This window comes from Diospyros lotus, chromosome 2 (genome assembly GCF_014633365.1).
Source record: "Diospyros lotus cultivar Yz01 chromosome 2, ASM1463336v1, whole genome shotgun sequence".
Classification (NCBI taxonomy): domain Eukaryota; kingdom Viridiplantae; phylum Streptophyta; class Magnoliopsida; order Ericales; family Ebenaceae; genus Diospyros; species Diospyros lotus.
Genome location: NC_068339.1, coordinates 12695104 through 12711020, shown reverse-complemented (window position 1 = coordinate 12711020; position 15917 = coordinate 12695104). Strand labels below are relative to the sequence as shown.

The following is a 15917-nucleotide window of genomic DNA, read 5'->3' as shown; positions in this document are numbered from 1 at the left end:
CCATTAGGGAAGAATTCTTTTCTCACGTGAATAATAGACGATTTTAATTTTTCTCCATTGTTCTTGTCAAGATGGAAGGCTAAGAATTTTGTAACCGGTTGCATGACATACTCCTTATCTGGTTTGAATCTTTGGACGTTTTTGTATATCTGTTTTCATCTTTAATTTTATGGTTTTGTTTCTTTGCTTCTTCTCAAGTGTGTATGTATTTTATGCGATCGTACGAATGCATGCATGATGCTTGGGCAGATTTGACTAATAGGCTCGATTGGGGTATTGGTTTGCAAGAAACAACACAAACTTAGTTGGCGATTGTTCATGTCGGTTTTAGATCTGTGTGCTAAAAGAAATTGAAACTTGTATATTGATCAAGAAGATCTTCTGTGATTTTTATATTTGTTTCGATTTAGTCTTCGGCGATTGTCAAGCATATTTTGTTAGATCTGGGGATTAAAGATAAATAGGTTCTTTATATGGTGGATGATGATAACCGGGTAGGGATGAAAGGTTGCAACTGGTTGCATCTCGGTTTACTATCTTCGTATTTATTTTGTTTTCTGTTTTTCACCAAATCCTCCCCCCCGTTTAGTCTTGTTTTGACAGATCCGTTTGAGGTTCGTTGGGAGACGACTTTGGGTTGCACCCTTGCTGCAAATCAAAATCCTTATTCATCTAATCTATCGGTGTTCAACAGCCCGATCAGATTTTGGCGCCGTTGCCGGGGAACCGTCAATCTTTTCTGCCATAATAAGATTTGTTTTATGTCTTTCTTTTTCTTTTTAATTCTCTTTCATTCTTTGTTGCTTTCTTTTGTTGCTTCTTTGTGTCTTGCTCGTTGGTTTCTCTTTTCTTTTGTTTCTTTGTTGATTCTTTGTGTTTTTCTTTTCGGTTTGCTTGTTTTCTGTTTTTTGCCATAAACAGCACTGTTCACCGCCGACGACTATCTCGGAATGCCCTGATTTTTGGTGTCCAAAGGAATGGGGGTGTGGGGAGAAATAGTCACTGTTATGCAGTGAGTAGGGCGTATTTTGACCAAAATCCAACGTTTAGACCACTTTTTGGGCCATTTTGTGTTTTCTTAGTGTGTTTATGTGATTTTTCCTTGTGTGTTTTGTTTTGTTTTTGTTCTTGTTGATATTTAATGCATGACCAGATCATATAAGGGTGACCTAATTGATTTAGATCCAGAAATTGATAGAACCCTTAGGCGACAAGTAAGAGAACTTAGATCTCAAGATAGGGCAGTGACTAATAGTGTCTTTCCCATTGTTTTTGATACTGTGTTTGAGTTTCAACCTAAACTGATCAATATGACCGCCTATGAAAACAATGGCAATGAGAATAGGAATAATGGGAATAATACTAACAGAACTATTAGAGAATTGGCTGCCCCTGATGTGCATTATCAACCATTGTGTATTCAGTATCCCCAATTGGAGGCAAACTTTGAACTGAAATCTGGATTGATATATTTGCTTCCTAAGTTTCATGGTCTTGCAGGTGAAGATCCACACAAGCATTTGAAGGAGTTTCATGTTGTATGCTCCACCATGAGGCCGCAAGGGGTTGATGAAGAACAAATAAAACTAAGGGCATTCCCTTTCTCTCTTGATGGAGCTGCCAAAGACTGGTTGTATTACTTGCCACCTGCTGCCATTACCAATTGGGATGGCCTGAGGAGAATATTTCTGGAGAAGTTCTTCCCTGCTTCCAGGACAGCAGCCATTCGGAAGGACATTTGTGGCATTCGACAGATAGATGGAGAAAGCTTGCATGAGTATTGGGAGAGATTCAAGAAGCTGTGTGTGCTAGTTGCCCTCATCATCAGATAAGTGACCAGCTCCTCATTCAATATTTTTATGAAGGTTTGCTCCCCATGGACAGGTATTTAGTGGATGCTGCATCTGGAGGAGCCTTAGTGGAAAAGACACCAGCTGCAGCCCGGGACTTAATTTCAAAGATGGCTCAAAAGGCACAACAATTTGGTACCAGGTTGAACACTCCCATGAAGACTGTCAATGAGGTTGGTTTTGCTGCACCTATGGACCAAAGGAGAATAGAAAATAGGCTGGAGGAACTCATTTCAATGGTTCGCCAGTTAGCCCTTGATCGAAACCAGCCCCAGCAGGTATGTGGCATTTGTTCATTATCTTCACATGTAACTGATCAGTGCCCACAATTGCAGGATAACACAGAATCATGCAATGGAATCCTCCCTGGAAGACCGTTTCAGCACCAGCCACAACAGAGTAGGTATGATCCCTATGCTCCCACCTACAATCCGGGCTGGAGAGACCATCCCAACTTCAGATATGGGGGTGCCTCAACTCAACCATTCCAACAGAGGTTCAATGCACTAGGTCAAAGTAATGCCACACCAATGAAGCAACAAGCACAGACATTACCCAAGACAGAACCGAGCTTGAATGACATAGTGCAGCAATTGGCTGCCAACACTCTCAAATTCCAACAACGGACTGACACCACCATACAAAATTTGGAGACACAGATTGGGCAGTTAGCAACTAACATAAATGAGCTAAGGAGTCAAGGTTCGGGTCAGCTACCTTCACAGCCAATATCCAATCAAAAGGGAAATGTGAGTGCGATCATGCTGTGTAGTGGTAAAGAAGTGAATGAAGGATCATCACGAGGATACATAGCATGCAACGGAAGCGTTTTTAAATAAAAACTTTCCTCGTATTGATTAGAATCTAGGAAACTTACTTTTCCTTCAGATTACCGGACGGAATGAAGCGATAGGAGGAGGATGGGCGGGAGCTTCTTCTCGTGGTGGAGATGACGGCTGTCCTGCAATCCTTCGGCTCATTCGCATCAGAACTTGAACGTTCTCTTGATCTTCCAAAGGTATGACTCAAACTCGTGGCCTCTCTTTTGGTGAAGAAGAGTAAAAGAAAAAACCCTTAGATGAAAAACAACCAATGAGAGAATATATATAGGGAGAACCCTAGGGTTAAAACCCTAGTGGGCCAAGTTCATTTAATTAATTTTCTAATTGGGTTAGCCCAATTAATTAATTAAAAAACTAATGAACTATTATTTTATTCTAACCCAATTAATTATGGACCATTCTGAATAAAATAATTCTCTCTCAATGTAATTCACCCAACAAGCCAAATGTATTAAATAATACATGAGTTATATCGAGCTACCCCGGGGACCAAAAGACAAATTATTCACGGCTACTAAAATAACCAAAATATCCCTGCTACCTAGTAGCTATATTTTGTCATTCTAAGTGTTCCAACTATCACCATATGATAACACTGACCCCACGAATAATTTTGCATATGCAATGTCTTTGACCTACTAGTGTAATGACGAAAATACCCCTCTGCGTAACACCTATCATTTAGAAAGGAATAATGTACTAACACCTCTCTAAATGATTTCTACCATCCTTAGATCACTAGTCCAATAATCCGTGACTACTCGAATGTACTTGCTTATCACTGGGAGCTACCCAGAAGCACACACTCTTAAGTCACGTTCCCAGGGCCCTGGATTATTTGATTATTCTTGGACAATCACAAGGGGGTGAATCACAGAAACTATCTTGTATTAGTCTGTCTTAGCTAATTAGAAACCATACTCCCAACTCAAAAGGTTATTGATCTTTGATAGACCTCACCTACAGTGAATCTAAGAATATAGCTCTAGGTTCACTAGACCACCAACTAATACTCAAGTATTAGAGTACTCGTCCACGTAGTAGCAGTGATAGACTAGCTCCATGATAATTAGTACTTTGTCATTAGCTTCTATCACAGGTCCACTCTACACATTCCAAATGCGCTTATACAATTAGAGTAAACGGACTGTTTACTGGCTAAGGCAAGCCATCCTCCATTAGGATCTATTGCACAATGATCTTATCATGATAGAATGCCCAGTTCTATCAGAAGATCAAGAGTAATATTTTCTTGCTTATTAAGTACCCATGATTCGTGCCTAACTGTGAAGAACGACCCATCACATGAATCACTTACTTAATAGCATGGACACTTTTCCAACAATTAAATGCAAATAATATATGTGCCATAAACTGACTAAAAGAAACATCATTACCATAAATTAAACAAAACGTGTCTTTAGGGCATACATTTCCAACAGTGAATGCTCCAGAGAAGGCACAAGAAGAAACTGGTAGAAAAGAAGAGTCGCAGCCCCTCTCAATTCAAAGGGCCAAGCAGCACATCAACAATGATCAGGACAAGGGAGAACACCCCTACAATAATCCATTGCCTTTTCCCCATAGAGCCACTCAAAACAAGAAGAAGGCAGAAGCCGAGTTAGATAAGGAGATCATGGAGACTTTCCAGAAGGTCGAAGTTAATATACCACTCTTGGAGGCCATCAGACAGATTCCCAAGTATGCCAAGTTTCTCAAAGACTTGTGCACCCACAAGAGGAAGCTGAAAGGAAATGAGCAGGTCAACCTTGGAAGGAATGTCTCAGCCCTAATCCAACCCGCCATGCCTTTGAAATGCAAAGATCCAGGGACGTTTACCATTCCTTGCACTATAGGAGAGCTACAATTCACAAATGCTTTGCTAGATTTAGGTGCTTCCATTAATGTAATGCCTAAGTCTGTTTATGCATCCTTGCAGGTCGGCCCATTGAAATCCACATGAGTGGTAGTCCAGCTAGCTAACAGGAGCACGATCTATCCCACGGGAGTCTTGGAGGACGTGCTGGTTAAGGTTAAGGATCTTATCTTCCCAGTTGACTTTTATGTTTTAAATATAGAAGATGATAACAAACTTGGACATGCACCATTGATACTAGGCAGACCTTTCTTGAAAACTGCTAGGACAATAATTAATGTGCATGAGGGTACCTTGTCTATGGAATTTGCTGGTAATACTATCCATTTCAACATTCTCGATTCCATGAAGTATCCTTCAGAAGATCATTGCTCCTGGCATGTTAATTTTATTGACTTGATGGTTGATGTTGCATGTGTTGATATTCCTGACTTTGTTTCTGAGTTCCCCACCATCCATGACTTTCCTGATAGTGTCCATTGCCCTGATTATCATGATGGATTCAATAAGTGTGCCGCTTGTTCTGAGATAGATGAGTTTTTAAATCTTTCTGAATCTGACATGAGTTTTCAGCATGCCTTACACAACTCTCATAAGCCTTCCATGGCGAATGTTTCCCTTGCTGAGAATTTCATACAGGCAGATGGTTCTCTTGACTTAGACACAAACAGGTTGCTACCTTCAATCCAACAACCACCTGCCTTGGAGTGCAAACCCTTACTTGACAACCTCAAGTATGCTTACTTGGAGGAGGGAGAGAAGTTGCCAGTGCTCATAGCCAACAACCTCCACCCTGACCAAGAGAAGAGATTGCTGGACCTACTCAGGAGGAATAAACGAGCAATAGGCTGGACCTTGACGGACATACCAGGTATTAGTCCTTCTTTGTGCATGCACAGGATTCATTTAGAGGAAGGAGCCCGACCAGTGAGGCAGCCACAGAGGAAACTCAATCCCACCATCCTAGATGTGGTCAAGAAAGAGGTAAGTAAGTTACTCTCGGCTGGTATCATTTATCCTATATCTGATAGCAAATGGGTGAGTCCAGTGCAGGTTGTCCCCAAGAAAACAGGTTTCACAGTGGTGGCTAATGACAGAAATGAGCTAGTGCCCATGAGAGTGCAGAACAGCTGGAGGGTCTGCATCGACTATAGGAAGCTCAACCAAGCAACCAGAAAAGATCACTTTCCCCTTCCATTCATCGACCAAATGTTGGAGAGGTTAGCAGGTAAATCTCATTATTGTTTTCTTGATGGCTTTTCTGGTTATTTACAGATATGCATAGCACTAGAGGATCAGGAGAAGACCACATTCACTTGTCCTTTTGGCACTTTTGCCTACCGAATGATGCCATTTGGCCTATGTAATACTCCAGGTACGTTCCAGCGGTGCATGATGAGTTTATTTTCTGAATTTCTTGAGCATTGTATGGAAGTATTCATGGATGACTTTTCTATTTATGGCACCTCATTTGATGACTGCTTGGTTAGCTTGGGTATAGTTTTGGAAAGGTGTGTTGAGAAAAACCTTGTTTTGAATTATGAAAAATGTCACTTCATGGTTGAGCAGGGCATAGTCTTAGGTCATGTGATCTCCAAACAAGGTATAGCAGTCGATAGTGCCAAGGTGGATGTCATTGCTTCTTTACCTTACCCCGCGTCTGTGCGGGAAGTTCGCTCTTTCCTTGGCCATGCAGAGTTTTATAGGAGATTCATCCAAGACTTCAGTAAGATTGCAATTCCATTATCCCACCTCCTCCAAAAGGATGTGGATTTCAAGTTTGATGAACAATGCAAGCGAGCCTTCGAGGAACTTAAGAGGCGATTAACTTCTCCACCGATCATCCAGCCACCCAACTGAGAGTTGCCCTTCGAGCTCATGTGTGATGCTTCCAACTTTGCAGTAGGCGCCGTTCTCTCTCAGCGAATGAATAAGAAGTCGCATGTCATTGCCTACGCCTCATGTACCCTAGACAGTGCTCAAGCCAATTATACCACGACTGAAAAAGAGCTCTTAGCCATTGTCTTTGCTTTAGATAAATTTCGATCATACTTATTGGGATCTAAAGTTATTGTGTTTTCTGATCATGCAGCCCTGAAGTTCCTTCTGAAGAAGCCCGATGCAAAACCTAGGCTTATCCGGTGGATGCTGCTACTCCAGGAATTTGATATTGAGATCAAAGACAAAAGTGGAGCTGAAAACTTGGTCGCCGACCACCTAAGCCTGATACTTGCTTCTCCTGACTCGTCTGACATGGATCGTCCCCCTATCAGAGATAATTTTCCAGATGAGTTACTTTATCACTTACATGGTACTGAACCTTGGTATGCTGTCATGGTAAACTTTCTAGTTGCTTCTGAATTACCTGCGCATTTTAAGAAAGCACAATTAAATAAATTTAAGAGCGAAGCTAAGTACTATGTATGGGATGATCCATATTTGCGGCGCTTGTGTAGTGACCAAGTCCTTAGGAGGTGTGTCCCTGATCATGAATTTGCATTTGTCCTACATTTCTGTCACACTCTTGCCTGTGGTGGTCATTTTGGTCCGCAACGTACTGCTAGAAAGGTCTTAGATGCCGGGTTATATTGGCCATCCCTTTTCAGAGATGCATATGGATTCTGTAAGAATTGTACACGTTGCCAACACACAGGTTCAATTTCACGCAGAAATGAAATGCCTCAGAAACCTTTATTATTTTGTGAGATATTTGATGTATAGGGCATTGATTTCATGGGTCTTTTTCCTGTCTCTTTTGGTTTTGTGTACATTCTTTTGGCTGTGGATTATGTTTCAAAATGGGTGGAAGCTAAAGCCACCCAGACTGATGATTCTTTTGTGGTTTCAGATTTTGTTAGATCTCATATTTTCTACAGGTTTGGCATTCCCAGGGCCATCATCAGTGATCAAGGATCCCACTTCTGCAACAGAAAGATGCAATCCATGCTCTGAAAGTATGGAGTTTTACATAAAGTGGCGACGCCCTACCATCCACAGACCAATGGGCAGGCTGAGGTTTCAAACAGAGAGATCAAGCACATTCTAGAGAAGACAGTCCAACCCAACAGGAAAGACTGGAGCCAAAGGTTGGAAGATGCACTTTGGGCCTACCGCACGGCCTACAAGACCCCGATCGGCATGTGCCCATATCGACTGGTCTTTGGAAAAGCATGTCATCTGCCGGTAGAGATCGAGCATAAGGCCTATTGGGCGGTGAAGCAATGCAACATGGACATGAAAGAAGCTAGTTCCCAGCGGAAGCTTCAATTGCAGGAACTTGAGGAATTGAGGTTAGAGACATATGAGAACTCCAGGATCTACAAGGAAAAGACCAAAGCTGCACACGACAAATTGATTGCCAAGAAGGAGTTCAACGTTGGCAATAAAGTCCTCCTCTACAATTCACGCCTAAAGCTGATGCCTGGTAAGTTGCATTCTAGATGGGTTGGTCCTTTTGTGGTTACTTATGTTTTTTCCTATGGTGCAGTTGAGATCATGGACGGGTCGACTACGAAGAAATTCACAGTTAATGGGCAGAGGCTTAAACATTTTTACGAGGGTTTTACATAACACACAATGGAGGAGCTATCTCTCTTGGACCTTCCTCCGACTTGATACCACAAGGCTGTTTTTCTCTCCTTACTTTGCTTACTTGTCCTGTACCTGATTCTTGCTGCATGCTTACATTGAAGACAATGTAATGTTTGAGTGTGGGGGGGAGTCTTAGAATAGAAGCTTCTTTTCAAAAAAAAAAAAGATTTTTGACAAAATGGGGCAAATTGAGTTTGAAAGAATTTGGCATGATTAGAAAGTCGATCTTATCTTTTTGGGTTCTCAAGTAAATTGGCAATGAGTTTGGCTTAGTGGGTTGATTGAGGTAGTCTTTGTGAGGATATTTGTGCTTGTTCTTTCTTATGATATGCGTGCATTCACTAATTATGGGTATCACTCCAGAGCTTGTTTTAAATCTTTATTGAAGCTATCAGTGCTCGTGCATGTGAAAAGATGATTAAGGCATTCTTTCATTTTACAAAAAAAAAAAAAAAAAAATCTTTCCCCTACTTTAGGTTAAAGAACATTCATTGCATCCTTTGATTATGGCAACATATTAAGCAAGTCCTTTGGAATCAAAAAGAAAAATAGATAGAAAGGCCAAAGGCCAAGGTGAGATGGAGCGTAAAACGCACTCACAAAGGTTGGGATGGAGTGTAAAACGCACCCACCATTCAAAAAAAAAAAAAAAGTTCTATTTTCTGCTTGCTTAATAGTTCTTCATTGATCTTGGATTGTCTTGAATGTTTTCTTCCTAAGGTTTACTTTACTTTTCATTGTTATCTTCCTATCCTTTTCAGAGCCATGAATAAAAGTCCTTTTGATTTGCATGCAAAAAGCATTGAGAGTGGAGATTTAGAAGATGAGCATATCTGGTAGTGGAATTGTGATTGAGTGGAGTGAGGCATAGCATTTGAGGAACTTGGGAGCATATTCTTATTCTATGAGGGTCTGCTTATTTTGACTTGTCTTGCCAAGTAAAATTGCCATGCTACTTGTTTATCTGGGAAGTGTAAGAAAGATGATCTTTGAGTGTTGAATTCCTATAAAACTTACCGTGCCTCTCATTTTGCATTTTTCACATCCATTTTGTTATTGAGTGTTAGTGTCTAGTGTTTTGCCCAGGAGTGCAAAAGTCTAAGTGTGGGGGAATTTGATAGAGCGCATATTTTCATATTATTTAACCCTCATATTTAGTCTTTTTGCACGTTAGTTGTGTCATTTTATTCATCTTGATTTTGTTTTATTTTATTTTATAGGAATTGGGCTTCACACTATTTTTTTCTTATTTTGAACAGATTAGGGCTTCCTGGGTCATGAGGAATTTTGATGGCAAGAAGGGAAACAAGTAGATTGGAAACAAAGAAGCAAAAGTGTGCTCACAGATTTGACCTTCTGTGCTTCTTTCAAGTTTTTGTCCAAGTTACAATCCCAGAACGTGAATGACGTCTTCAGAGATATTGTAGAGGACTTCTTGGGCTTTCTGTAATGGTATGGTTTGTCCAAATCCAAGTTCTTTTGGGCCTCCAAACATCGCTTCAAAGTCGGGACCAGAAAGTTGGGTCAAATTAGGAAAGCTGCACAAACACTGATTCTTTAAAAGGCCATAACTTGGGTGTCCGATATCCAAATCAAGTGATTAAAAATCCCAAATTCATTTACTCTTCCTGATCTACAATTTTTATGAAGGGGCTGAAGCCCAGAACGCACGTTATCCTATTCGAAATCAACTGTGGAGTTTTGGTAACCTAGGGTTTCCTCCCTAAGCTCTATTTAAACACATTAAGAGGCCATTAGGGAAGAATTCTTTTCTCACGTGAACAATAGCCGATTTTCCTTTTTCTCCATTGTTCTTGTCAAGATGGAAGGCTAAGGATTTTGTAACCGGTTGCATGCCATACTCCTTATCTGGTTTGAATCTTTGGACGTTTTTGTATATCTGTTTTCATCTTTAATCTTATGGTTTTGTTTCTTTGCTTCTTCTCAAGTGTGTATGTATTTTATGCGATCGTACGAATGCATGCATGATGCTTGGGCAGATTTAACTAATAGGCTCGATTGGGGTATTGGTTTGCAAGAAACAACATAAACTTAGTGGGCGATTGTTCATGTCAGTTTTAGATCTGTGTGCTAAAAGAAATTGAAACTTGTATATTGATCAAGAAGATCTTCTGTGATTTTTATATTTGTTTCGATTTAGTCTTCGGCGATTGTCAAGCATATTTTGTTAGATCTGGGGATTAAAGATAAATAGGTTCTTTATATGGTGGATGATGATAACCGGGTAGGGATGAAAGGTTGCAACTGGTTGCATCTCGGTTTACTGTTTTCGTATTTATTTTGTTTTCTGTTTTTCACCAAATCCCCCCCCCCCCGTTTAGTCTTGTTTTGACAGATCCGTTTGAGGTTCGTTGGGAGACGACTTTGGGTTGCACCCTTACTGCAAATCAAAATCATTATTCATCTAATCTATCAGTGTTCGACAGCCCGATCAGCCGTCCGCCTCCTTCTCCGGCGAAATCTCGAAACCCCACCAAACCTTCACCAAAATGCACATAAATGATCTACCACTTATGGGAAACAAAAGCCTTTTATTTTTAACCCTCAATTCGTTAAAAAACGGGCCCGATTTGAGCTTCAAAATTTTGAAAATTTTGGCTTCTTCGAGCTCTATTTATAGGCGAAAATCGAGCTTCAAAATGGATTTGGCCGCCTCACCCTTTGCCTTAGACGTTTATACATGCCCTGGATCGACCTAGAAGCATCCTCACGTGACCACAAAAGCAAGTTGCAGGGTTTGACATCACGACCAGCTTTCTTAGCCGAATTTCTTGAAAATCCTGCCACCCCAGTGGCCATTGTTGGCTCATCATCACTTCTTGGCCATCCCTGACCACCCCCCATGCGAAGCCAGTGGCTTTCGGCAACCCCTCTTGGCTTGGTCGGATTCCATGGCCAAGATTTTCATTTTTTGCACTTTTGCCCCACTGATTTTGGTTTTCTTATTTTGGCCCCCTTTCACCAAGCCCATTAACTTTTGATAATTGTATTTAAAACCCTCAAGTTCTAAAATATCCATTTGACCCCTAAAGATTCCAAAAAAAATATCATTTTGACCTCCGTTTAGTAATTTCAGAAAACTACACCTAGGCCCGAATCTTCGTTTTGGCCCTAAACCTTTTCATTTCTTCCAGAAACAGCTGAAGAGTTGTTTCTTATGTAAAATCGAAACCCCCTCAAGCTTCCGTTGACTTTCCGAGAGTCGTATATGACAATTCAGTTTTGCAGCCTAAATGGTTGTTGCATTTTACCTATACCGAAAATCATTCTCGATTCGATTTTTTTCAATACCATAAATCCTATCTCGGGATATTCGTTAATGCCACATCATTTTTCTTTGGCATCTCGGCTCCAGGGTACTCCTTGCAGTCGATTCGGTCATCCATATGGTAATAAATTACTCTTATACCCTCAATTTATTTGAAAATTCCTTTTTTACCCCAAAATAAATTACTTTTGAGTCATTTAGAATTTTTTGGGTATTATACCATAGGGTGAAGTCTGTCTCAGCCCTTTCCCAAGTAGGTCACATAGCATTAATCCTTAGTACGCATCCTAAGTGCTATCACTCAAGTACCACAACACAGGTTAACAACTCACATCCTACATCGACATCACAGAACATGCCAATGTCACTATCACCAACCACGCATCATATAAAATCAACATTTGTATGCACATAATTTAAAATACAAAATTCAATGCACGTGTAAATAACCATTTTGAATGAACCATCCATATGCAAACAACCTATCACAGGTCAAATTATTTGTATAAACAAATCATGTATAGGGTTGAACCACCCAAAATAAACCAAGTTTTAGATAGAACTACTCACTTTGAACGTAACTTAGAATGCCTCGAATAACGTGCATAGGCTCAATTTTCGTGTCAAACCTTAAGTAATCGCACTAATACTCAACCTCGAGCCTTAACGATCCCTAGACATCATATTCATTCAAAATAATATCAATATATATTTTTCCCAAATTTTCATAATTTTTTCCTATTTTCTCCTCAAAATTTTCAAAATAAATACCTCCTCAAGGATTTTCCAAACTTTTTCTTCACAATAATTAATAAAAAAAATATTCCCAATTTTCTAGGAAATTTTCAGATTTTTCTCCTATTTTTTTCTCTAATTTTCATAATTTATTTTTTCTTAAAAATTATAAAATAAATAATTCCTCCTACATTTTCTGGAATTTTCCTCCACCAAAATCCACAAAATAATTTTCCAATTCTTCAAAAAAAAAATTGGAATTTTTTTTTAATTTTTCTTTTTTTTTTATTTTTCTTACATTCTCCGACAACAACGACTGGCAACGATCTCCGATAGTTGATCTGACGACACCCCCAAGAAGCTCTTGTTGAATCAATCCTAGGGCAGCCCTTAGATGCTAGAAAAAGTGGTCGGAGATGTCTCAATCGGGCGTTTAATGAATCGACTCCAATGACCTTGTGATTTTTCGGCTAGTTTTAATACCCTTTCAAACAGACTCCAAACTTCCTCAAAAATTTTCAAAAATGCTCTCCAAGACCTCTAGAGCAAAAGCCCTGTATCAAATTTCTCAAAAGCTCGCCAAAACTCGAGCCCTATGATATTCTAAATTTGGCTTAAACTATCCCCTATTTATAGGCAAAATTTGGTCATTTCTTAGCCAATCACTGCGTAGCCCACAAGCTTCCTAGGACGATGAAGCCCATAACCTGTCTAGATTTGGACGTCCCATCATCGGATTTCAGCTCCATGTGAGGTGGCCATGTTGTGTACAACAATTTCAGAATTTGCACTTTTGCCCATTGCAACTTCCTTTTGCATTTTGGTTCTCTCATAGAAACCCCTGAGTTATCCAACAATTCCACTAAACCCCATAAATTATAAACCCTTCATCTCACCCTCGAAAATTCAGAAAAACCATCATTTCAACCTTCCTTGACTAAAATTAATAAATCACACTTAGGCCTGAATATAAGTAAGATTGTGTTTTTACATAAAATCCTTTTGTTTTTTTTTTTTTTCTGAAACTATTTAAGGGTTTCTCTTTATGCTAAATAAAAGCCTAATCAGGGTCTCGTTGACTTTCCGGAAGTTCCTTACGATCTTTCGATTTTTCAGGCCGAATCATAGCTGTACCAAAAATCGTTTCTAGTATGATTTTTTTCGGCATAAAAAATCTTGCCTCGAGACGCTCATCGATGTCATATCCTTATCTTTAGGTATTTAAGTTCTGAGGTACTCATTGTCGCCGATTTGACGATTTATTTTACTATCAAATTAAATTTTCAGTATTTTAAACTCTTCTAAATTACATGGCACCCTTATGCCAATATGGGGTGTTACAACTGTTACTTTCATTACCAACCACCTATCACAAGACATATATCCCTACCCCCGCCCGGATATCCCAACCCCCTCGGACTACCTAAACGTGAGCACCTACGGAAGGAGAAATAATGAAATACAAGACAGAAACTACCCTGGCATGCATTGTAACAACCCATCTACTCAGGGCGTGTTATGTCTTTGAAAATTTAGGTCTTATTTTTTTTTTCTAAATTACAGTATTCCCGAAATTCCCTTAGACCTATCCAGTGTTTGACGAAATAATTATACACTAGAGACAAATACAATCTTATAAAGTGGAAGCTGAGATCGAATCCGATCATAACATCTCGTATATTTATAATTGAACATAATTCATAATATTCAAACTCTTGTTACAATGCATAAGCCTACAACATACATAATATTTGAAAAATTCATGTTACAACAAAACGTGGTACAACTGGCTCATTCCTCAACAACATCGTGTCGCTACACATCTTCAATATCTGTACCATCATTGCAAATCTCAACTGAAATGTTGAATATTCCAGGGGCAAAAACCCAAATTAGATGATGAACCATCTAAGTAAGGGTACAAAATGTTATATCATGTGTGTATGCAATGTCTTACTCATAGTAGGTGTCAACTGCACCCCTCATGCTATCTACCATTCTTACGGCCACCTCTTTCGAAGCCGGGGTGTTTGGGGGCACCCTTGATAAGGTAGCGATGTCAGTTTGTACTCCCTACGGCCTCAATGCGTGTGATCAATGATATCATCGTGTATATATGCATTTCATAACATGTCATGTGTGCAATCTATGTGATGAGTGCATACCAGAACATGTCAATATGATGTAAGCATTCCCGAAAATCGGAGTTTAGACATAAACATTTATAACCGTAATAATTTGTAATAGTACACTTACAATTCACAATTTAAGCTGTCTCGAAAAGCGTGGCGACCTCGAAAGACTAGCTATTTCCCAATTCTTGTGCCCCAAGAATTTCTAAAACATTAAATTTATTTTCAGAATATTAATTTACTATTTTCTCATAATTTATACAATTTCTCTTTATTTCTAAGCCTTATTTCTTCAAAATTATATAATAAATATCCAAACTTTCATATAACTCAATTTCTCTTTACTAATATTCTTTAAATAATATTTCTAACCTTCTGTAATTTTCTTGAAATTTTCCCACTTAAATTCCTATTTTTCCTTATTTTCATAATAGTAAAACTACTTAAATAATTAATTAATTTAGCATTTTTCAGAATATTTTTTACAAAATAAGTCATAAACAAAATTCTAGATTTAATGAAAATTTTTGCAAAATTTTATCTATTTTTTTTATTTCTTTTCTATTCTTTTCTTTTTTCTTTTCTTGTCAGGCGCGTGCCAGCCACGCGACTTCTTCCTACTCGCGAGCGCGTGGCTGCACGCGCCCGACCTGCTGCGTCTTCTCCAGCGGCCCTCTCGCCGCTGACAACGCTGCTGGCCCCAAAGCTTCAAACGAAGCTTCCCCTCCCCCTAAATTCGACCTCTCGAACTTGAATATTAGAGATGGCAAAATGGGCCCGGCCCGGGACCAGGCTAGGGCCAGCATTTTGCTGGCCCATTTAAGGCCGGGCCGATTTGGCCTGGCCCGCTAATTGGCCACAAAACCCCCCCTCAGCCTCGCCTCTCGCCCTCGCCCTTTGTCGCCCTCGCCCTCGTCTCCCCCTCACCCTCGCCCTCGTCTCGCCCTCGCCCACGCCCCTCGCTCTCACCCTCACTCATCGTCGATGTCACCCTCGCCCTCTCCCGCGCCCGCGCCCGCGCCCCTCGCTCTCGCCCTCTGTTTCGCCCTCGCCCTCGCCTTCACCCTCGCCGGCGCCCTGTTTGGCCCGCGAGCCTGTGTAGGGCCGGGCTAGGGCAGCAATCTGCTGGCCCATTTTTAAGGGAGCCGGCCCGGCCCGACCCGGCCCGTTTGCCATCTCTATCGAATATAGACTTAAATTCTTGAAAAAACAACACGAATTACCTCAAATTGGCGATCGAAGGCGCAGCTTTGGCGAAGCTTCTATCCACCACTTCCTTTGCTCCGTTGGCCACCAAACTCACCAGAAAGCTTACCCACGACGCAAGGACCAAAACTCCACTCTCAAAACTCTCAAACGTTGTCCCAAATGCCCAATCTATGAAGTAAAAATTTTGATCAAGAAGGTTGTTCGAACGTGGCTATTTATAGGCGAAACTCCACCGCGAACTGTTTAATCAAAGCACCACGCATCCTAGAAGGCCACTCCGACGTTCTTTGGGGCATTAATGCCCCCCTAACCTCTGATTTCTTGGTTGCAGGCGCGGCCAGAGCATAGCCCCACGCCTGTTCCAGATTTTTTAGATTTTTTTTTAATACATAT

General features: G+C 40.3%; 1 protein-coding gene across 1 annotated transcript; it reads left to right on the top strand.

Moving 5' to 3' along the window:
• The first annotated feature begins 1145 nt into the window (after positions 1 to 1145).
• On the top strand, positions 1146 to 4655 carry LOC127794642 (uncharacterized). Its single transcript, XM_052325893.1, has 4 exons — positions 1146 to 1801; positions 1885 to 2128; positions 2186 to 2624; positions 4117 to 4655. Exons 1-4 carry the CDS (start codon positions 1146 to 1148, stop codon positions 4653 to 4655), a joined length of 1878 nt encoding a protein of 625 aa, XP_052181853.1.
• Positions 4656 to 15917: the final 11262 nt, after the last annotated feature.

Excerpts from the sequence above, each read along its gene's own strand:
- LOC127794642 (XM_052325893.1), top strand. The coding sequence starts at position 1,146 with ATGACCAGATCATATAAGGGTGACCTAATTGATTTAGATCCAGAAATT. Across the intron at positions 1,802-1,884 it reads TGGGAGAGATTCAAGAAGCT|GTATTTAGTGGATGCTGCAT; the intron begins GTGTGTGCTAGT and ends CCCCATGGACAG. Across the intron at positions 2,625-4,116 it reads TGCGATCATGCTGTGTAGTG|GGCATACATTTCCAACAGTG; the intron begins GTAAAGAAGTGA and ends ACGTGTCTTTAG.